A 23,426-nucleotide genomic window follows, 5' to 3' on the forward strand; every position below is an offset into this window, starting at 1 on the left:
GAATTTAGGAGAAGAGGGGGAAGGCTTATTGTAATTGGCATTAGAGGGAATATTTCAGTTCAGAAGAAGTGAGAACTTTCTTATAATATGGAATACTATTCAATGAAATCAATTGCTTAGCTGTAGAGCAGAAGCCAATGGCACTTGAGAAGGATACTATTTAGGAGGCAGATGGAGGTCCTGGTAGAAAAGAAACTAGATGGCATCAATGCTGAAATTCTCTGCAAATATCCAGAGAATTTGTTGGTTCTGATTTCTTGGGCATTTCAGAGTTTAGGTTCCCTGTAGAGACAGTAAATGCCAGACTTGGGGCAGCAAGAAAAATGGTCATGATCTTCTCCCTGTGGGGCTGTCTCTTCTAATGCTCCATCAGACTCATTCTAAGGAAGCTCAGTGCTGGACTGGCACGATGGCTGCAATCCCACAGTGTATGTGGTCAGGGACTGACAGAAGATGGGGATTCCTTTTGAGAACTTCAGGCATTTGGTCAATGTGGCCTTTTCAGGAAGGTCACTGTGGTGATCACTGGATGGAAGCACAGATGGGAGGGGGCTCTCCTGGAGGTAGGAAAGGCAGCAGAGGTATTACCACGATAATGCCAATGAGAAAGGATAATAAATAATGAGAACTTTGCTGAAACTGAGTCTTTGGAATGGTGAGCACGTCTGCTAGAAGATCATTGCATTGTTTTAAACCTATTGAGTTTGAGATGTATGTGAAATAGTAAAAATGCTGCAAATTTTGGAAGAATAGGTAGGAAGAGTGACTGATTATAGAATCACCAGCATTTTGGTGGAGAGGCAAGCTGTTAGTCTTTCCTGGGGACACAATAAAGAATGAGGGAACTACAGGAATGCAGGGGGGTGGGTGGTGATGGTGTGGAAAAGCTCAGGGGCTGGTTCACATCTGGGAGACAAGAATCAAGAAGCTTTAGAAATGAACTGGAAAATATGATGCTCTAGAAGATGGACCTTGAATAATTGATTTGAACTGGATGGATCTCCAAAGAGGGGGAATGCATGTGTCCTAAAATAAAGTACTCAGAGGATGAAAAAGTGCATTTAGTCAAGGGTCGCATGTTTTCTCTTATATGTGGAAGCCAGAGAATAAAAAACAAAAGAAAGGTGAGGGGGAGTGTTCTCTCATGAAAATCAAAAGGAGTAGAGGAAAAGGACCAGAGGGAGGGAGGAGGGGAAAGAAAGGAGAAATACTGAGGATATTGGCCAAATTATATTGTTATATTATGTGCATGAACAAATATGTAACAGCAAATCCCACCATCATGTACAACTATAATGCACCAATAAAAAAGCATGGAAAAAATTAAAAATGCACAACTCAGTAATACACAAACAAACAAATAAAGTGCTCTTGGGAACTAGAGAGCATTCAAGCCACCAGAATCAGCTCAATATGCTAAAGCAGAAGGAAACATGGACTCACTAGGCTCTTAAATGCAAGGGTAAGACTTGGGCTTGGGTGTGTAGGTGATATGAAGCCACTGGAGGTGTAGGAAACAGAGAATGATTGGTGACAATGGCACTTTGAGAAAATGAGCCTGGCAGGATGTCCAGGACAGGTGGAAGGAACAGAGAAGTGGAACTATCTGCCTCAGGATGGAGGACTTGAAGACAGCATAGACCCAAGACTCAGCTTAGGTCCTGTATGATCATCTGTCAGGTGAGACCAGACTCCCTCCAGAAGCATGCTCACCTGGACACTTAAAAAGGGCAGAGTGAAAAAGCAGCAGAGTAGGTGACCACAGTGCAGTTGCAAAATTTCTTCATGCTTTTCTCAGAACCAGCATCTTTCTGAATTCCAGGAACTAGGAATTTAGTTTTTGTGCTGCTGTGACTGAAACAGTAGTAAGGATGGCAAGTCACATAACTCACCTGTCCCCAGTGCTGGCCCTGAGAGTGGTGAGGTCCTCCAGGTTCTCTTGGCTAAATCTCCTATTAGACCTGCAATTGCAGATGGTGGGCTGGGGAGGGAGACTTATGAAACTGAGCCTGCCCATGGCTTACTGAAGGTAAGACTATTGGGGTCACTGTTTTCTCTCTGGAGTCAGACACAGAATGGGAGTGGATTCAGAATGTCCCTTACTTTACAGAGTTCAGAATCCCAATTCCCTCTCCAAAGTCAAACTGTGTACATGACTTTGCTAAGCATGGAACACATCTTGACTGTCTGCTCTTGTCCTCAGGTTTGCTGACAATGGCATTGGCCTGACCCTGGCCAGGTAAGAACAGCTGTCCTTGTGCTTGGTCCTTTATGGGAATTTGTCTCTGGACTTTTCACCCCAAACATTTTCTCTCTACAGTGGTGGAACATTCCCATATGATGATGGCTCCAAGCAGGAGATAAAGAACAGCTTGTTTGTTGGTGAGAGTGGCAACGTGGGAACGGAAATGATGGACAACAGGATCTGGGGCCCTGGAGGCTTGGACCACAGTGGAAGAACCCTCCCTATTGGCCAGTACGTTTGCAACTGTGATAGTCACTTGGTTTTGTGTGGCTTAACCTAAGTGATAGAAATGGAAGGAAAAAATTTGTGGGTGATTTCTCTCTGTTGACTATGAATTTTTCTGTCCAGAGACATAACTGAGATGATTGAGACTAGCAATGAAGAGGTGGAGTCTGGATCAGGGAGACAGAAGCCAACAACATTGAATTTGAATCAACAGGATGGCAAGGCCATCAGAATGCATAATATGGCCCTGTTCTATGATAATGAGAATATTATTTCCACAATGTGGGACTGTGCGTCCTGGTCTTCTCCAATAGGAGGCTCACTTGGAGACTTTTATTCATTACTGAGGATGGAAAAGTGACAGAGCACTCTTACAGGAGAATAAATTGGAGGGTGGCAAAACCCACAGCCATGCCTCATGTAGACTGGGATCTTCAACCAGGAGATGGGATTATCCTTGGGTAGACACATTCTTAGTGCTGCCATGCCCACAAGAGATAAGGCAAGTTTTCCCAGGGGCTTGAGGGTTAGAACTGATTTAGTTCAGGAAATACTTTGCTAGCAGTCAGAGCTGTTCAACAATTAGAATAGCAGGACTGTCCTGAAAAGTCAGGAGCTCTGTTGCTCCTAACTTGAGGAGATCAAATGAAGGTTGGATGATGACTAGGTGGCTGGGCAACAGAGCAATGTACTCAGTCAGTTCCTTGGAAAGCACAGCCCGGGTGAGCAGGGAGGATTCCCTCCCCTTCTGTTGCTATTTCTGCCCAGATATGAATTCAAGCCAGAGAGGAAGACTCTAGCTCACCAGCAATGTTGTCCCAGGGTTCCCTGTGATAAGATCAGCCCTGCTTTTCTCCCTGTGGTTTCTTCCCTAAGGAAATATAATCCCCTTGTGCTAGAGTCAGGACACAAAATATATACAGATGTGTGATGTCCCAGCTGAGTGGAGGTGCATATTGTAAAGGCTGAGTCTGGTCTCCTGGGATGTGAGCTAGTGAGAAGTCCTTGTTTCTGTCTCACATAAGGGATATGGCAGTCCCTTCTATCACTTTGATAAGTGATTCTGGGTCTGCATATTAAGGATTTCATGGCAGAGAGTTCCCAGCCTCCTAGGGCTGGAATGTTCTGCTGAGTCCAGAGATGGTTTTGTTTATGGACATCTGAAGGTTCTGTCAGATTCAGGAAGGTTCCTCACACTGCATTTCAAAGCAGGAACCTGGGACTGTACAGTCCCAATCACAGTAGATTCATGCTGAATAGAACTGGGTTAGAGTCTGAAGGTAAAGGTAATATATAATTTAAGTTTAGAGCTTACAAGAATGGGCTGTCCCTAAAATACCTTCAATGGTAAAATGCATGGGACCACTCCATGAGAATCAGGATTCAAGGTGATAGCATTAATAAGTTATAAATGTAAACACATAAAAATGCAAGGAGCTTGTGGTGTCCACTGAAGTTGGGTTGAAAAGATTGGTGTGAGCAGGGACTTTTTTCCAGAGTCATGTTGGAATGGAGGGGGCCCACGTTGGGAAATGGGATAGTGGTCTTCTAAGCGACAGATCCATATCTGTTTTCTATTCCTTCTTCCCACCCCTTTTTTATGTTCCCTGTAGAAAGTTATCAACACAAAGGAAGAGACACCAGTATAAGCACAATGCTAGACTTGAAGGTCCAAGGGCCAGTAAAGGCCACAGGAAGCCCATTTGGTACCTCGTGGGCCCTGGCTCTCTATAATCTGCTCAGGAGTCTGAGGCAAATGGGAGCAGCACCTCTGAGCAACCTCCTCCTGCCAGACCAAGGCAGTTTCTAAGTCTGGTTCTTCTCCAGCCCTTCCCATATTCTTTCTCCTGCCTTCTGGGTGTCAGGATTTCTTGGGACCCTCTGTCACTCTATAGTCTTGCTTCTCAGCAAGGGCTATCTTTCTTTTAGAGATGCTTAGAAAACTGCATTGCAAATATTTTTTTATCACCTTCCATTCTGTGTCTTTTTTTCCCCTCAATTTCCCAGGCCACATTGCCAATTGAAAGGCTTATTCACAAGGAGAAACTTCTGAGTCTTAATCTGATTACATTGTTATAGCAACTAAAACTAAGGCGTTAATGAGCAACAGTACTCCCTTCCCAGTGGATATAATATTGGCACCTTCCAGTAGCATTTATAGTATTTACCCAATGATTCTTCATATGATGGAAAAGTTGGGGGAAATATTTGAATAGAGGGCCTTCCCCTAAGCCTCATGCCAGCAATTAGATGAATATTTATTTGTCCACCCACCATCCGCCCATTTACCTATCCACCCATCCATCCATCCATCCATCCATCCACCACCAATCTGTCCATCCATCCACTCATCCCACCCATCCATCTACCTATCTATCCTCTTATCCATCCATCCATCCATCCATCCATGCATCCATCCATCCACCTGTCCACCTGGTCATTCATCCAACAATCATTCATTAACACTTGCTGTGTCAATACATGCTTTCTCAGTAGATTAATTAATGAATCAATAATAATTTGAGGTTGGGGAAATTGCTGGAGATGGGGCTCAGGACTGGTTTTACCCAGAAAGTTTCTCCTGCCACCCTCCTCAGAAGCAACAAACACGACATTCAAACTGATGGCTGACTTCCTAACTCCACAGGAATTTTCCAATTAGAGGAATCCAGTTCTACGATGGCCCCATCAACATCCAGAACTGCACCTTCCGAAAGTTTGCTGCCCTGGAGGGACGGCACACCAGCGCCCTGGCCTTCCGCCTGAACAACGCCTGGCAGAGCTGCCCTCACAACAACGTGACCAACATTGCCTTTGAGGACGTCCCGGTAAGTGAGGCGCCAGGACAGCCTCCTGGCCAACTCAGACTTTAAATGGTGATTCACAAGTCCCCCAGGGCTTGGAGATTGAGCTGTTGCCACCACCACAGGGGTTGAATAGCCTCCTCCAAATAGGCTGGGCCATGTCCCAGTTAGTTCTGTTTCCAAACTGGAAAAGTACAGGCATAGGTCACCCCATGGGTCAAGTCTTGGTAAGTACCCACTGGCCCTCCCTGATTGGAACCCACTTATGCCTCAGCAGGAACTGTAGGCTGGACTTAGGGTTCTGAGGCTGTTCCTCCAAGGCTTTGACATACTGGGTCTGGTGACCAGACCACCTGAGTTGGCAAAAATAATCTAAACCCCAGCAGTTTCCAAGGGAAGTCTTTGCCAAAGATGTCCTGTTTAATCTCACCCTGAGAGAAAAGTGTAAACAGGGGCCTCCTGGCCATAGCAGAGCCAGCAAACTAGGAGCAAAAGGTGAGGAGATCAGAACAGGGCTGCTAGTGACACCAGGCAGGTCCAGATCTCATGGCACATTTTCTTTGGGTTATGGATTCCCAGGCCTTTCCCTCCTCCCCTTCCCTTCTTCTTCCTTCCTGTCCCCCTTCTCCTCTTCCCTGCTCCTGCCTCTTCCTGTTTGCCAGTGACAACTGGCAGGATGTGAAACTTAAGTGACTTAATTTCTTCACTCAGGCCACTGAGAGCCTGAAAGAGGTGAATTGCTGAAATCTTGAAGGGCTTGTGCTGCAGAACTGTGACCCAGAAACACACACACACACACACACACACACACACACACATTCTCTCTCTCTCATTGGTAGTCCCCCTCCTCCCATCTGTGCAGGAACTATAGGCTGGACTTAGGGTTCAGACCCATCTCCGAGGTCACCATGGCAACCAGCCCTCCAGTGAGCAGAAGCCAAAGTTACATGCTGGGTCTGAGAGTGAGGCATGGTGAACTTTGGCTGTTCTTCCGGCTCCGTAGCAGAGGTCAGCCATGCGGTTTCCTACAGTGCCCAAGAGCATCTTTGGTTTGGCTGGTTTGTAATGTCAGCGGAAATCGGAAACTTCGCCCTGGCCTGATGATGGCTATAGCTTCCCTTCACCTTCTGGCCCAGCCTAATTTTCCTGGGATCTGTTCAGATTACTTCCAGAGTGTTCTTTGGAGAGCCTGGGCCCTGGTTCAACCAGCTGGACATGGATGGGGATAAGACATCCGTATTCCATGACGTCGATGGCTCTGTGTCTGAGTACCCTGGTTCCTACCTCACCAAGGATGACAACTGGCTGGTCCGGCATCCAGACTGCATCAATGTTCCTGACTGGAGAGGGGCCATCTGCAGTGGGCGCTATGCACAGGTGGGAATGCCCCCTGGGGTGGGTCACTCCCTCACACACTCATGCAATACATACTCAGTGAGTGCCTGCAGTGTGTCCAGCTTTGTGTTGGGCCAAAAAGAGATACAGAATTCTTTTTTTTTTCTTTGTTTTTATTTTTCCCCACACCTGGAAGGATTTTCACAAAATCAAAATTGAAACACTTTGTGGCAGAATGCTTAGATTTAGGGTTAAATGTTTGGATTCAAGTAAGGCTCTAGCACTTACTATGTGACAGTGAGCAAATTGCTTTTACTCTTGATGCTTCAACTTCTGCATCTGTAAAACTGGGATAATAGTTGAACCTTCTTAATGAGATTTTAGAGGTGACTTCGGATGGTGAAAATAAAATCAATGCTTCATCTGCCCTATGCAGTAGAAATATAATGCAAGTTGGGTGCAGCCGCACATGTGGGTAATCCCAGTGACTTGGAAGGCTGAGGCAGGAGGATTGCAAGTTCCATGTCAGCCTGTACAAGTTAGCAGGACCCTATGTTGAAAAAAAAAAAAGGCTCTAGAGATGTAGGTCTGTGGTAAAGCACACTTAGGTTCAATTCCCAGTATTGAAAAAAAAATAAAGAAATAAAATAAATTTAATTTAATAATAGTTTGTATAAGTATACTCAAAATACTCTCTCAACATGTAATCCACATAAAATTACTGATGAAAAATTTTACTTTTTTTCTGTTCTAAGACTTCAAAGCCCTACATTTATTTTATATTTATAGCTCACTCATTTAGAATGTTAATTGGCAACAAAATAAAAAGCAGGCACACCAAAACTATCAACTTGTGTTTAATAGGAAAAAATATATTTTACATTGCTTTGGTTTTGAACTTAAATTAATTAAAATAAAATTTTAAAATCCAGTCCTGAGCCACATTGGCCTTATTTCCAAAGCCAGTGGCTACTATAGGGGACAATGCAGGTCTGGATAGCACCAGGAATGGGGCAGGACCATAAGTATGAGTTAGCCATTATTGTGGTATTATTACTGCCATTATTTAGACGAATGACTGATGAGTGCAAAAAGAGGGAACCCTGAGAAAATGAAGATTTCTCAGATGAAGAGGGGAAGCACAGTGAATGGTCTAGGGGGGAAGTAGATGTGTATGAATGAAGGAGCTGTCTCATGGCTCCTCCTTATAAGGCCAGCATTTTTATTGCCAGGTGTCAAGAATTGGGGCATTAGAGTACAGCTAAATGCAGTTTGGGAAGTAAAGAGAGATAGCAGAGGGAGTTAGTGCCAGGCTGAGGGGAAAGCATCACAGAGGCAAAGTAGGCACAGGGTGCAGCTGAGGAAGAGGGTACCAAAGGTGGGAGGGGCTAGCATTAGCAAGAGGAGGGACCAGAGGAAAGCAAAGGCAGGGGGCAGGGGCAGGAAGGAGAGTGTCTCTTTCTGCAGGAGACAGTGATATCATGTGTTGAGAATTTAGGGAGTGGGCCTAAGGAGGATGGCCTGCAGAGAATGATAAAGATGCAGAAGAGGGATGTGGAAGAGCTGCTGAAGAGCTTGGAAAATGTTGGCAAGAGTCATGGGGCAGGAGCGCCTGGTGGTGTTGAAAACCCGGTGGAGATCAGAGCTGGTGCATTTGAGAGGCACCTCTCTCCCAGGCCAAGGGGTTTTCTCAGCTGTGCTCAAGAGCCCTGGGAGAAGAGGTGGAATGATCCAGGGCAAGGATTCTGCTGTCAAGGGGATGCTAATGGGAATGAGTGGTTGATGGGCTGATCTAAGGAGGATAAGAAGGAAGGTAGAGTCAGAGAGGAGCTGATCGATGGAAATCATGGCTTGGAAAATTGAAGGATGACCAAATCCTCCAACCATGTATCCATACTCTTGGCAAGATACAGCATCACTGTGCTAAGACTTGGTATTGTGCTAGGCACTGTAGCACTCAACTGTAATCCTAGCCACTTGAAAGGCTGAGGCAGGAGAATCACAAGTTCAAAGCTAGCCTCAGCAACTTAGCAAGACTGTCTCAAAATAAAATGTGAAAAGGGCAAAAGATATAGCTCAGTGGTAGAGCACCCCTGGGTTAAATTCCCAGGACTGGGGGAAAAAAAAAAGACTTGGTATCCTATGTGAGGCCTTCCTTTTCCTTCCCTCCCTCTCTTTCTGATACATTGCTTATCTTCTGTAGAAAAGGGCTGATTATCAGAGGTTGCTGGGTTATCATAACTGGCTATTGGATGATTATTACTAATAATCTTCCTCCCCCCTTTGTGTTATAGCTTAGAACGTGCTTTAACAGCTAAGCATGGTGGTACATGCCTGTAATCCTAGCTACTTGGAAGGCTGAGGCAGGAGGATCACAAATTTGAGGCCAGCCCAGGCAATTTAGCAAGGGCTTGTCTCAAAATAAGAAAACAAAAAGGGCTGGGGATGCAGCTCAATGGTAGAGCACTAACCTAACATGCATAAGGCCCTGAGTTTAATCCTCAGAACCACAAATAAACAAAAATATTTAATAGACCTTTTACCTTTTGATGTCCATAGCAAGTCTAGGGTGGGCAGGGTTGGAATTTCTCTATCTTTGTCTGTGATAAAAACTAGAGGGGAAAATAACCCTTTCTTTCCAAAGGCATAACTTTATTATACATTGTGTGATGGTCTCTTTTAGCCACAGCTTTACAGGTTGTTAGTCAACTTTTTGTCACTGTGACAAAATACCTGAGAAAAAACTTAAAAAGTGGAAAGGTTTATTTTGGCTCATTTTTCAGTCCATGGTTGTTCGGCTTCATTGCTCTGGGCCTGAGACGAAGCAGAACATAATAGCAGAAGAGTGTAGCAGAGGAAAGTTACTCACATTGTGACACACAGGAAGCAGGGGAAAAGGGCCTGGGGACAAGAAATACCTTTCCAAAGCATGCCAAGAAATACCTTTCCAAAGCATGCCTCCAGTGATCTACTTCCTCCAGTGAGGCCCCATTCCTACATTTTCCACCACCTCCCAATAGTCCCTTCAATTATGAACCCATCAATCCAATGATGAGATCAGAGCCCTCATGATCCAATCACTTCCCCCAAAGTTTCAATTCTGAACACATCTGCATTGGAGACCAAGACTTCAACACATGAGCTTTTGTGGGACATTCCAGATTTAAACCAAAATGGATGCCACACCAAAAATATGGGACTTAACATAAAACAGGACAATGTTTTAAATGAAGACTGGTCCCTGGGATTCAGTGGCTGGTAGTATTGCTTTCAATGTTTTTCTCTGAATGAGACACCATGCACTCATCCTGTGCACATGGGCTGACCACAAGGGACAGACACTAGAGTCAGAGGTAGAAGTAGGGCAACATACCCAGGTACACACTCAAATGCAGTCAGAGCAATGGTCAATTAAGCATCAGTTGCATTTTCAATAGAATTAGAAAAGTCTTTTTGCCCTTATTTCTCCTTCCACATGTCCTTCATTTTACCAGAATACGTCATCTGAATACTAAGCAAACTCTCCCCAAGTGCTACTTAACAGAGTACTTTTTTTAAAGATGCACAGAAAGCATTAGCTGGATTATACAGTCCTGCTAGGGCTACATCCACCAGCAGAAAGAGACGTCCCCTTATTTGGCCTTCCTTTCATTCAAGCCTTCTAAAAAGGGCTCTGTAAAGAGAAAGTGCTTTTGAAACTTCTGTCTTTAGTCAGATGTTAACCAGACGCTGCTCTTGGAATAATCCCTTGTAATCGCCTCCTTGTGCATTTCCTTTTTGGGTTTTAAAAGATGTACATTCAGGCCTACAAGACCAGCAACCTGAGAATGAAGATCATCAAGAATGACTTCCCTACCCATCCTCTTTACCTGGAGGGGGCCCTCACCAGGAGCACCCATTACCAGCAGTATCAGCCAGTCATTACATTGCAGAAGGGCTACACCATCCACTGGGACCAGACGGCACCTGCTGAGCTGGCCATCTGGCTCATCAATTTCAACAAGTGAGTGGGTGACCTGGGGATGGCTGCGCCAGCTGAGCACAAGACAGTGATGACAAGGCTAAGCCAATGTGATCCCTGCAGGAGGCATTGGAGGGTTCAGATCCTTCAGGAGTTAAAAACAGGTTGAGCCCCCACTCAGCATGGGTGACCTTGGAAAGACATCTAACCTTAGTTCCTTCACCTTTGTGGGGTGGGGATTGTATGACCTCACCAGAATTCAGAGAAGAAGTAAGATAATAAATGTGTAACAGGTATGTCACCCAGCATCTGCAATTACCAACCACTCAAGAAATGGCAAAAATGGATATTACTGTTGCTGATTCACAGAGAGGGAAATGAAGATCTGTGAGGGAAATTGACTAGGCCAAGGGCATCTGGATCCTCTTTTTTGTGTTTAAGTTCAAGTGTTTTCTTTGTGTATTATTTGCTTGTCACACTACCCTTGTAAGACAGATATTTATCTGATGCAGAAAATGAGACCTAGAGATAAAATGGGCCCTACGGTCCTGACCAGGAAGGGGATGAACCTAGATCCCTCAGGTCCTGTGCTTTGAACCGTGGTCCAGTTGAAAGAATGCCTTTCCCAACCAAAGTTCCATAGGGAGCACCCCCAGCACAGGCCTTGGAGCCCACAGCCAGCCTACTCCAGTAGGCCTTCATGCTCATTGGAAGCTGCAACCTCTCCCTCTCCTCTTGAGCACTCAGGGACTCAGTCATTACCCATTACCAACAGCAAGATCTTCTCAATATTTCCCATATAAAAATTCTTTGGTGTCTCTTGGAGGGTCCCTAGGGCCTGGACATCTTTGCTTGGAACTGATTCTACTTCTGGTCCTAGGGGCGACTGGATTCGAGTGGGGCTCTGCTACCCACGAGGCACCACATTTTCCATTCTCTCGGATGTTCATAATCGCCTGCTGAAGCAAACATCTAAGACGGGCACCTTTGTGAGGACCTTGCAGATGGACAAAGTGGAGCAGAGCTATCCTGGCAGAAGCCACTACTACTGGGATGAGGACTCAGGGTAAGGAGGCTCCCACTGCCTGTGGGGAAGTGACTTGTTCTCCTTTTGTCCCCCTGGCCCTTCCATAATCCTAAAAACAACCAGATAGTAAATGCCAGCTAATGCAGAACACTTTCCTATATGCTTTTTTTTTTTTTTTTTTTTTTTGATGCTGGGGGTTGAACCCAGGGCCTTGTGCATGTGAGGCAAGCACTCTACCAACTGAGCTATATCCCCAGCCCTTCCTATATGCTTTGATCCTAAGGCTGACTGTATCATGCACATATTTCTAAAGCTGTCAAGTCTAGGAAAGAACTAAATACTCTATTAAATATACCTGTGGATTGTAGGGAATTTATCCACCCCCCCATAAAAAAAGTGAAGGCATCAAATACGAATTAAAAATAAAAACAAAATTGTGCATTATTCTAAAAAAAAAAAAAAAAAACACCCAGTCACGACAAATGACATTACACCTAATTTATAGATGGGCAAAGAAGACACAAAAAAAATAGGTGTAACTTACTCCAAGACCTCAGCACAAACATGGCTGGATTTGAACCTACAACCATCTGTATCCAAAGTCCCTCAGTCTTTTATTAAACTACCCTAGATTCTATTTAGCAGAGGTATGATGGAAACAGTATCTGTTCATGGCAACAAGGGAGCTATTTGGTCCCTTTCCTTAAATGGAAATTTAGATTAGTGACATAAGAATGTCAATACATCTTCAAAGTGATGAAGCTGATGATCGGAAACCCTCAAGTCAGGGTAAAAAGGTCATTTATGGACATTTTTCTATTCTCTTTTGTGGGAGGAGGGTATTAGGGATTGAACCTAGGGGTTATCCAACACTTAGCGACATCCCCAACCCCAGCCCTTTTAATTTCAGTCTTGCTAAATTGTCAAGACTGGCCTTGAATTTGCAATCTTCCTACCTCAGCCTCTTGTGTTGCTGGGATTACAGGTGCCAACCACTGCACCTGGCCCATTTTTCTATTCTTATTTTAAAGTCCATGAGAAGTAAATAGAAACCAGATGTTGTGTTTTTTTTTTTTTTAAGAGAGCTATCCATTCAATGAAGGGGAAATTAAATTAAATTTTAAAGGTCAGAAGTACAAGGACAATGTTGGGGTTGAGAAACAATAAATAATGCCCCCTTTTCCTGCATAAGTTCCAAAGCAACTGTGGGGTAGACTGGATAGCAGGTGAAGAGGACACTTCAGTTGTTCAGTTGTTCTACTGATGATGAAGCTACTGGAGGACAGAGCTTCCCAACACTGTCCCCAGTTTTAGCCACCTGGCTGGGCCAGTACCACACAATCACAGGCCCAGCCCCCAAAATTTAGGGTATAGAAGGGTAGATGGGGCAAACCATATGCCCCAGACCCATCAATCAGATGAGAAGTGGACAAAGGATGGGTCCAGGAGTATCTAAAAAAATTCCTGTATATAAAAGCTAGAGGAGGAGGAATTAGATATCCCACACACACCAGCGGAAAGTATTATCATTAAAACAACAAATGTCAGTGAGTCCCTGTGACATCATCCATGCATATTTTCTTCTTCTTTTAAGATTGTGGAAAATGAGATGCCCCAAAGATGTGAATTTTTTTTCCAGTGGAAACTGCCACTAAATGAATCAAACGTCTTTGATCCAAACTTTTGGAGTTATTTGGGTTTTTTGGTGTTGGAGATGGAACCCAAGGCCTCATGAAATCTAGGCAAGCACTCTTATTGTGGGATGACTAGCACCCTGCCAGGGTAGGTTCATGCTCAGGAGATGTGAGTTGCCTGGGAAGAAAAAAGTCTGAAATAATTAGTAAGAAATAGAGATAGAGCTAGAAATTAGATGAAGCAGAGCATCTGTTAGGTCTTCTAGTCCTGATAGAAGGAGTATATCAAAGGCAGGGATAAGATTTCAGCTGGAGGAGTCTTGCTTCTCTGGTGTGGCAGGGGTCTTGCAGTAAACAGGTTGACTGGCATTTTGGCAGGCCACACCCATCTCCAAGAGGCGGTGTGGCTCTAGTGGGTCACACCATCTCTGATGCTATGCTGACTTGTGATGGAGCTGGGTAGGAAGCCACATAAACTAGGCTTCTCAAACCAGCAGGGTTGCTGCTGGGAGTTCTCGATACCAGGCTTTCCTACCTAATGGCCTCAACATCATTTGAGTTCATGCACAGTTCACATATGGGTCATGGATGGCTTCTGACACACTCTACCACGGAGCCACATCTGTAGCTCCTGATCAAAAACTATAGGTTTTTAAAATCTATGATTTGTCCCCTTATCACCTTTAGGCAGGTTTTACTGCATAATTTAACCTTGTTTTGGGTAGCTAAGAGTATCATTTTGCCTACTGTTTATTAAATGATGCTTTAAATCAGTGATGTCCCTGGGGACTATAAGATGGGTAAAATGAGACGTATTTCCTATGAGGAAGGGTTCAAATTCTTGGACTTTTTTTCATGCCTGGGACTATGTTTAATCTTTCTGCCTTCTAACTTCTTTATTTCTTACTAGATTCAGAGCACCTACTCTCAGTAGCTATCTTCTAATCTATCATGGGTTGGTTACTAGCTTGTTATAATTAGGGATGAAATTAAAATAAGTAGGCTAAAAATGAGGAGATTCCAAAGTATGAAGTATATATGCTGTGGATTGTCTGTTTTTAAAGATTAAGAAAATACTCAAGTGATTTTAGCTGTGTTCTGAACAACTGAGTTTGCTAGATGCCACCTAAGTGGGCTATTACTAAATTATAAGCAAGCCTAGTACTGAAAGTACCATGGATATCACCTGATCATGGCCAGGGGCTTACTGTCATCAGGGTTCATGCTCCTTCTATGCCCCCCAGGGCCTTGCAGCTCAGGTCTGCCAACTAGATTACATCCAAGTTGCAATCCAGGATAAGGGAAGGCAAATGCAGTCTTTAAAATAAGGAGCATGGGCTAGATGGTCTTATAGGTCCCTCCCAGTTCAGATAATCTACTGTATTCTGGCAACAATGTAGCCATTTATCCCCTGTTATATTTTGACAACAGATAATCTGCTGTATTCTGGCAATCTACTGTATTCTGAATGCTGCTAAATCTTGTGCAAAAGCTGGGAGCCAATCCCACTTCTGCCCCTTGGTTCCCTGGTATGGTTTCCAGAGGTGTGTGAGAGCCCCAGCAGGATGTGACCATGGGAGGGCTGGGGATATAGCTCAGTTGGTAGAGTGCTTGCTTTATAGGCCCTGGGATCAATCCCTAGCACCACAAAAAAAAAAAAAAAAAAAGATGTGACCATGAGAAGCCTGAGCTGCCCTCCTCCTAAACTCCTTAAAGGAAACTTTCCCCGCCTCCTCAGCTTCCCTTCTGACAGAGCAGGGAATGCATACTGTCCAGACTCTACTCTCAGCCCACCAGCTTGAGACCTCTATAGCCACTGGTTCTGTTTTATTCAGGGATCGCTTAATGCAAGAAACAAAGTTTATTGATGTTAATGTCTAGAATCATGAAGCCACTCAGTGAGCTCAAGTCAAATGAAGAACACCAGCGAGTAGGAGGGTGGATGTGCTGGGGAATTATATTGGCCAAATTATATTCTTATATTGTGTGTTCGAATGAATGTATAACAACAAATCCCATCATCATATACAACTATAATGCACCAATTAAAAAATGTGTTAGAAGATGGAGGTCCCACTGAGAGGAAATCAAGGCTCCTTCTCACATTCTCATACATGCACTTTCCCCCCACACACATGCTTAGCCTCTGTATCTGCTTCTTGCCTCAAGCCTTCCTCTCCAGATTACTCAGGAGGCACATGGCACAAGATGGCTACCTCAGCCACAGTCCCAGTGGACTTTCAGTTTGGACCAACTAGTAGTTAAAAGACCCACTGGGTCTTTTAATTCTAATTCACAAGAAGAAACTCTTCTTGGTTATCAGGTAGCTAATAAGCAGCTGCTCTGCAAGTCCATTGTGTGCCCTCGTCTGACCAGCTATGGTGTGATGAGGGATGGGAGCACATCATGGAACAACCCAAGCTTAGGACTTAGTGTCTCAGAGAGAGTGAAATCGGCAGAGAGTTGTGTGCTGGGTGTCCACACCACATCTTTTGATGTGGGACTCAGCCTGGAAGCATTTTTCTGAGCTAAAAGCACAATGATAATGAATCCCAAGTTAGTATGTGGCTTAGCCATAATCTGACTCCCTGTAATATTGGGCCAGCTTCCTTTACAATAATTATTATTTTAAATAAATTCTAAAATAATTTTTGGAATAAGTTATGGTTTGGAAAAAAAAGAGTGTTAGAAAGAGAGATAGCATTTCCTCATAACACACAATGATGAAATGGAAAATTCCAGTTCTGTCACTCCCCAGCTATGTGGTCCTAGGCAAGTCACTTCACTTCTCAGGGCCAGTTTCCTCCTCTGGGAAGTCTGGATGATAACAGAACCCATTGGACAGGGTTGAGGATTAAATAAGATCATTTATCAACTTATAATATGTGCATGGCATACAGCATGCTATAATAGCCATCATTATTAGTTTCTTTTTCTTTCCTTTTTTTTTTTTTTTTTGTTTCAGTATAAGCACCCAGGGGTGTTCTATCACTGAGGTACATTCCCAGACCTTTTTATTTCTTATTTTGAGACTGGGTCTCTCTAAGTTTTCGAGGCTGACTTTGAACTTGAGATCATCTTGTTTCCTGCTCATCCCAGCTTCCTGAGTAGCTGGGATTACAGGCATGAGCCTTTGTGCCTTGCTCATTATCAAGTTTTTCTTCAATGTATCTGCTTTTTATTTCTTCAACTGAGTATGATCATTTGGCAGTCATAGGTCTGTTTTGTAAGGCCAACCAGGTCTCACCCCAGGGACAAGGACATGGTAAATGTTGTGGGTAGGGAGGAGGTACTGAAGGTCCCACATGAACATCTGTGATACCTCCCATATGCAGGCTGCTGTTCCTGAAGCTCAAAGCCCAGAACGAGAGGGACAAATTTGCCTTCTGCTCCATGAAAGGCTGTGAGAGAATAAAGATCAAAGCTCTGATCCCCAAGAATGCAGGTGTGAGTGACTGCACAGCCACTGCCTACCCCAGATTTGCAGAGAGGGCTGTAGTGGACGTGCCCCTGCCCAGGAAGCTTCTTGGTGCTCAACTGGTGAGTGGCGGAAGACAGCCTGGACCCTCTGTCTCTGTGGGCCCAAACTCAGTCAGGGTCTACTCTAGACATCTGTCCTGCTCCAGGAACTGTTTCCTGTTGTGGGGTCAGCGGTCACTGAGGGAACAACTACTCAGATCTGATAACACCTTGGGTTGTATTTGTATTCCAGAAGACAAAAGACCACTTTTTGGAGGTGAAGATGGAAAGTTCCAAGCAGCACTTCTTCCACCTTCGGAACGACTTTGCTTATATTGAAGTAAGCAGTGCTGATCCCTATGGGGTCCTCATTAGCTCCATGAAAGGCAGTATGTCATTTCCTAGGGCTGTTGAAATTTTCAAGTTATCATGACCCATGCAGCTTAAGGCAAAGCAAATTACTCTCTCGAAGTCCTGGAGGTCAGAAGTATGAAATCTTAGAAAGGGCTGGCTTCTTCTGGAGGTGCTGAAGGAAATGCTGTCCGGTGCTGCTGCTGATCCTTGGCAAACCTTGGTTCACAGGCACATCATTCCAACTTCTGCCCTGTCTTCACAAGACTTTCTGTCCTGGGTGTCTGAGTCTCACATCCTGCTGTGCCTTTATAAAGGCACCTTATCACTGGGTACAGTGGTGCTCACCTATAATCCTAGCAATTTGGGAGGCTGAGGCAGAAGGATGGCAAGCTCAAGGCCAGTCTGTGCAATTTAGTGAAATCCTGTCTCAAAATAAAACATAAAAAATGACTGGGGATGTAGCCAGTGGTAAAGTGCCTTTGGATTCAATCCCTAGTACCAAAATAATAATAACATAATATAAAATAAAGTAAGGACACCTATCATTGGATTAAGGACCCACCCTAGAAATCCTAGATATTAATTTCATCCTGAGATCTTTAATACTAAGTTGTGTGTGTATGTAATTAATACATCTACAAAGACACTATTTCTTTTTTTCTCCTCTTGATACTGGGGATTAAACTCAGGAGTACTTCACCCTATCCCTAGCCCTTTTTATTTTTCATTTGGGGACAGGTCTTGCTAAATTGCTAAGGCTAGCCTCAAACTTGCAATCCTCATGCCCCAGCCTCACAAGTGGCTGGAATTACAGCATGAACCACTGTACCTGTCTTGAAAGACACTATTTTCTATATAAGGTCACTTTCACAAACTCCAGGTGGACCTATCACTTGAGGACCACTGTTGAACCCACTACAGAAGGCTCTAGGGAATTAAGGAGGTTTAAGGCTTGAATAACCACATAGGCAACATCTGTCTTCAGGGTTTGCATGGGAAGCCCCCAGGCAGGAGCGCTCCAGGTATTGGCTGCTTTCAGGGTCCCACCTCAAACCCATATTGCTCTGGCTCTGCAGGTGGATGGGAAGAAGTACCCTAGCTCGGAAGATGGCATCCAGGTGGTGGTAATTGATGGGAGCCAAGGACACGTGGTGAGCCACATGAGCTTCAGGAACTCCATCCTGCAGGGCATTCCATGGCAGCTTTTCAACTACGTTGCAACATTTCCTGACAAGTAAGTCCATGTCTCTGGTTCTGAAACTGTTTTAGTGGCACAACATACCCATGGACTGGGGCCCCATCCCTCTTACTGAGCCTTTCATTATGGTTCCCAGTCTGGAAAAGCTCAGAGAGTCCTGACAGTCGGCCCACAGATCACTGGTGCTGGATTGGGAAAGCATCATGCCTGTGAATGCTCATGTTGAAGCCAGAGTTGTTGGAATGTAGGTCAGGCTGAGGAGGACAGGCCTGCCCCCTTACAAATGGGAAGGCTGCCTGTCCTTCCCCATTACTACACACTCTCCCATGATGATCTCATCCCCTCCCACACCTTCAATAAGGTCCAAATGCTGGTGGCTTCTGAGTATCTCCAGCCTAGATCTCTCTTTCCTGAGCACCAGATGTTCTATCCAACTACTGCTTTGAGATTGCCACCTGGACATTCCCTATGGAACTAAATTCTCTCTCTCTCTCTCTCTCTCTCTCTCTCTCTTTCTCTCCCTCCCTTTTTTTGTGGTGCTGTGGATTAAACTTGGAGCCTCACACACGCATGCTAGGCAAGGGCTCTACCGCTGAGCTATATCCCCAGCCCTCATCCTTTTAAATTATTTTTAAACCAGGGATGCTCTACCACTAAGCTACATCCCCAGTGCTTTTTATGTTTCATTTTGAGTGTCAGATTTGCTGAATTGCACCAGCTGGCCTGGAACTTGTATTCCTCCTGCCTTGGCCTCCTGAGTCCCGGGGTTTACAGGCATCTGCCCACTGGCTCTTTCTATTTTTTTTATCTCCAAACCAGCCATTCTTTCTGTTTTCCCTGTTTTGATTACGTTGTCATCATCAATCTGCAATCTGAGCTTGGCATTTGACTCTTTTATTCCTCCAGTTTCTCTCTTCATTCCTAACATAGTACCCTGTCAATGTCACCTGGATTATCAATCCCCTAACAGTTCCCTCCACAGTCCCCTCTACCACTGGTCTATCCAGTCCTTCCTTGTTGGTCACCAATACCATGGGCACAGTCTCCTAATGGGCCTTCCTCTTCCTATCTCCCCATTTTCTATATTGGCTGCTGCTCTGAGCATCTTAAATGTGGATCACCTGTGTCCTCTACTGAGCAATTGTTCAGTACTTCCTTGCCACCTTCTGCATCTAACACACCTATCACCTCCTCAGTCTCCTCCAATCCAACTAAAAGTTCCCTACATGACTCACAGATGGGCGTGGTGGCACCTGTCTATAATTCTAGCAACTTGGAAGACTGCGGCAGGAGGACTGCAAGTTTGAGTGAGACTCTGTCTCAAGAAATAAAAAGGGCTAGAAATGTAGCTCAGTAGTTAACCCCTGGTTTCACTCACCATAGGAATGGGAAAATCATCTGTTGTCTGTCAAGAGTATGGGCTTTGAGCTGCTGGTGCCATATCTCACAGGCCCTGGTTAGTTAGGTAGGTGTGGAAGTAACTCAGGAGTCCCAACCTAGAGGAAAGTCTAAGTTATTAGTGTGGTACATACCACACAGTAGCATATGAATGAAACCAAATACACTTCCCAGATGCTCTGTGATGGGCACTGGGTAGAATGGACACTGAGATAATGAAGAATAACATTTTTGCTTAAACACATATAATGCCTTCTCCATTCTCCCATCTGATATTTCTTTAGTATTTCATCTTCTTCATGTGCAGATTTATACAGAAGGATAAGAATAACCAACTTGGGAAAAAATACATTTATCATCTAGAGATCAGACATATTTATGCCTTTTTTTTTGGTCAGAGAACTTTTTCTTAAGATGAAATAGGAGTCAGAAGCTGGTAATAAGATATGAAAATGCAAAACTGCTTTGTTTGAAATGGCATAATAGGATCTTTTCAGCCTGTGCAGCAGCCCAAGTCCCTCCCTGGGGGACACTGTGGCTAGTATGAGCCAGGCCCTGGGCTGGGGCTGGGTACCTAGGCAGGAATTAGGTACCATTGACCCCTCTTGGACCTCCTAGGAAGCAGCAGGAGCAAGATAGGTCCTTCCCTCCTATGGCTGCAGGCCCAATGTAGACCTGCCCCACCCTTTCTCCCCTATCCACAGGGCCACCACTGGCCCCAGGGGCCCAGGGAAAGAAAAGGGCAGCTGCTTACAACAAAAATACCAAGAATGGCTCTGGGAGCTGCCTCTGCCTTTCCACCTGATTGGAGACTCTGTTGGCTGGTGCAGGGGCTGAGAGGCCATGAAGATTACATAGAGGCAGAGATTCCTGACCTGGGCAGGCAGGATGGATTCTGAGTGATATTAGGTAGTAAGAAAACCTGTCTCCCTGTCCCTCTCCTGTGAGCTAACCCAGGTCACCTCCATAACCTTCCTTCAAGCCCACCCCAGCAGGAAATCTTAGCCCAGCCATGGGATCTTAGCTTTTGTATTGAAATTAAACAACATGGAAATGTTCTCCTGGGAACAGAGCCTGCATCCATTGCCAAGGATGTGTTTGAGATGAGCTCTCTCTCTTTAACGGGCCTCACTGCACCAATTCCCGTGGGATTCCCTCACCAGCCATCTTAAAAAGCCCAAGGCATCCTCTGCTCCCTTTTCATCTGATCTTATCACACACAAATCCTTTGCCTTTCAACAGCTTTTTTATGTTCCCACTGGGACACAAATGGGGGTAACAACGGGTTCCAAAATCCCATACAGTTTTTCCATGTCTGGACTGTGGTCTGTGGTTAAAGAACTCCTTTGAGATGAGAGCTGGAAGCCCCAAAGATCTCTTGCCCTATTTTCTATTCTGGAAGGAGGTGCTCACTTCCTTGTCTGAGCCTGCCCACTATAGAGGCTGTTTTTCTAGCACTTGAGGCTAAGTACAACCCAAAACAGAAAGAAGTGACACCTTGCTCCCGAGTTGGACTTTTACAAGTTGGGATCTTCAGGCTGGGCATACCCATTGCTCCAGTCCTCTGCCCTTCCCAGGCACAGTTCCCCTTTGGCAGGTCCTCTCAGATACTTTGTAATTATTTATTCCAGGTCACCATTTGCAAAACAGAAGCAAATCTTTTCTGAAAAGAAAGGGAAGTTGGGCTGGGGTTGTGGCTCAGCAGAAGAGTGTGAGGCTCTAGCATGTGTGAGGCTCTGGGTTCCATCCTCAGCACCACATAAAAATAAATAAAATAAAGGTATTATATCCAAAGACAACTAGAAAATAAATATTAAAAAAAAGAGAGGGAAGTGACATGAGCATAAGAGGTCAATCTGAGTATGTGGCAACTACACAGTGATCTTTCCAGAAAGATCTCAGACTAGGTCACACTCTTCCTGCAGCTCAGAAGAGGGTAGCTCTGGACCACATAAAGCCTACAACCATGCAAAGAAGGCACCAAAAGAGAGGGCTGGGGTTGTGGCTCAGTGGTAGAGTGCTCACCTAGCATGCATGAGGCACTGGGTTCAATCCTCAGCACCACATAAATGTAAAATAAAGATATTGTGTTCACCTAAAACTTAATAATAATTTTTTTAAAGGCACCAAAAGAAACATGGGTTCCAGGATAAATCTTAGCACAGGGATTCTTGACCTAAGTGCACATAGTCTTCTGGAGATCTTGTTCAAATGCAGATTTGGGGCCTAATGGTCAGCTGGGAGTGGATTGTGGCATTCTAGTGAGCTCCCAGGTAATGCTGATGCAGCTGGTCCCCAAGACTCCAGTATTTTGGAACTCTGATTGGTTTTATACTTGACAGATGCTCCCCTCCTCTTCCCATGCTTCCCTCTTTCTCATTCCCTTTTTGCTTCTTCTACCTGTTCTGACTTTCTCCATCACCATATTTCTATCTGGTTCTCTCCAAACAGGGTGGAGAACAATCAAATGAAAATAAATGCATATTCAGTCCCACTATGAGCCCAGCTCTGGCATAGGTGCTGGTGGAGCAGCCGCAGATGCTGAGCTCCACATGCATACTCTATTTTGTTTGGGGACAGACATGTAAAAGCCATAGCTGCATTTAGGCTTGAGAAGACCAGGAGCACTGGCTGTGGCCAGATGTGTGGGAGGGCTACTCAGGATGTTCGTCACCCTTTGGAAAGAGCCTGTCATCTCGGCATGCAGGAGAAGCTGCCCTTCTCAGATCCCTGGCTGGGCCCATGGGCAGTGCTCCTAGTGCCACCATTTGTGAGCCAGCATCCCTCCCGGGTACCTCTGACTCCAATTTTCTCTCTTGTTTAAGTCACCTAATCAGTCTCTTCTTGCTCAGTTCCATAGTTCTCATGGTGTCAAAGGGAAGATACATCACCAGAGGTCCATGGACCAGAGTGCTGGAAAAGCTTGGGGCAGACAAAGGTCTCAAATTGAAAGGTAAGGGTCCAGACTGGGGTTTAAACAGAACCAAGAAAGATTAGTGCCAAGCATGGAGGCTGATCTTATCCCTTATTGAGTCCAAAACATTCTTTTCCTCTAAACTTGTGTATAGCCTCTGAATCCTCACTATTCCCAGGCGTCTACTGGAGTGGATGTGCAAGATACCACTTATTTACATCCTTATGAGACAGAAAATTTATTGTAATTTGTGACTAGGCCCTAAAAGATAATTGCTATAATTCTTCACCCATGTGCTCAGCAAGTGGCCCCTTTTTAAAAAATTCATTCATTTATTTTTGTGGTATTGGGGATTGATATCAAGGTTTTGCTACTTCTGAACTATATTCTCTAACTCTTTTTGATTTCTAGACAAGGTTTTACTAAATTTCTCAGTCAGACCTTGAACTTGCAATCCTCCTGCCTCAGCCTCCCAGTAGCTGGGATTATAGGTGTGCATTCCTGCACCCAAGCCTGTGAGTGGTCCTTTATTCAATGAAAGTATCACCAAGAAAGTGGCTTTGCCTAACTTTCCTACAATTCCCATTATCCAGATTGAAAAAGTCTCCATTTCCCTCAACATTCTAGCTATTGCCAATATTTTCACAGATTTTTTTTGTAGTTGGCAAAACTCTCCTTTGTCTTCTAAGAGAAGGAAGAACTTTAAAGCCCAGAGAATCTATGTGGCTTGTCCAAGGCCTCGTAGCTCTTCTGTGATGCAGCGGTGAAGCTGGACAGGACAGAGGTGGCATGCTCCTGCCACAGATTATCCAGAGCAAGTCCTTGGGAAATTGTGAGGAAAGGGACATGATGACAGTGATCACTGTAGTTAT

At 44.6% G+C, this 23,426-nt stretch overlaps 1 protein-coding gene across 6 annotated transcripts in view; it reads left to right on the top strand.

Annotated features, from left to right (window-relative positions):
* The window catches only part of Cemip (cell migration inducing hyaluronidase 1), a 168,308-nt gene that overhangs the window by 140,668 nt on the left and 4,214 nt on the right, over positions 1-23,426 (top strand). For all 6 annotated transcript variants that reach the window (XM_078051093.1, XM_078051096.1, XM_078051095.1 and 3 more), the window contains 10 exons: positions 2,204-2,239; positions 2,321-2,476; positions 5,118-5,298; positions 6,436-6,651; positions 10,401-10,612; positions 11,451-11,636; positions 16,567-16,771; positions 16,944-17,030; positions 18,121-18,278; positions 22,493-22,593. In XM_078051093.1, the coding sequence (XP_077907219.1) occupies positions 2,204-2,239; positions 2,321-2,476; positions 5,118-5,298; positions 6,436-6,651; positions 10,401-10,612; positions 11,451-11,636; positions 16,567-16,771; positions 16,944-17,030; positions 18,121-18,278; positions 22,493-22,593 (1,538 nt within the window). The remainder of the gene's footprint in view (positions 1-2,203; positions 2,240-2,320; positions 2,477-5,117; positions 5,299-6,435; positions 6,652-10,400; positions 10,613-11,450; positions 11,637-16,566; positions 16,772-16,943; positions 17,031-18,120; positions 18,279-22,492; positions 22,594-23,426) is intronic.

The sequence above is a fragment of the Ictidomys tridecemlineatus genome, chromosome 5 (assembly GCF_052094955.1).
Source record: "Ictidomys tridecemlineatus isolate mIctTri1 chromosome 5, mIctTri1.hap1, whole genome shotgun sequence".
Classification (NCBI taxonomy): Eukaryota; Metazoa; Chordata; class Mammalia; order Rodentia; family Sciuridae; genus Ictidomys; species Ictidomys tridecemlineatus.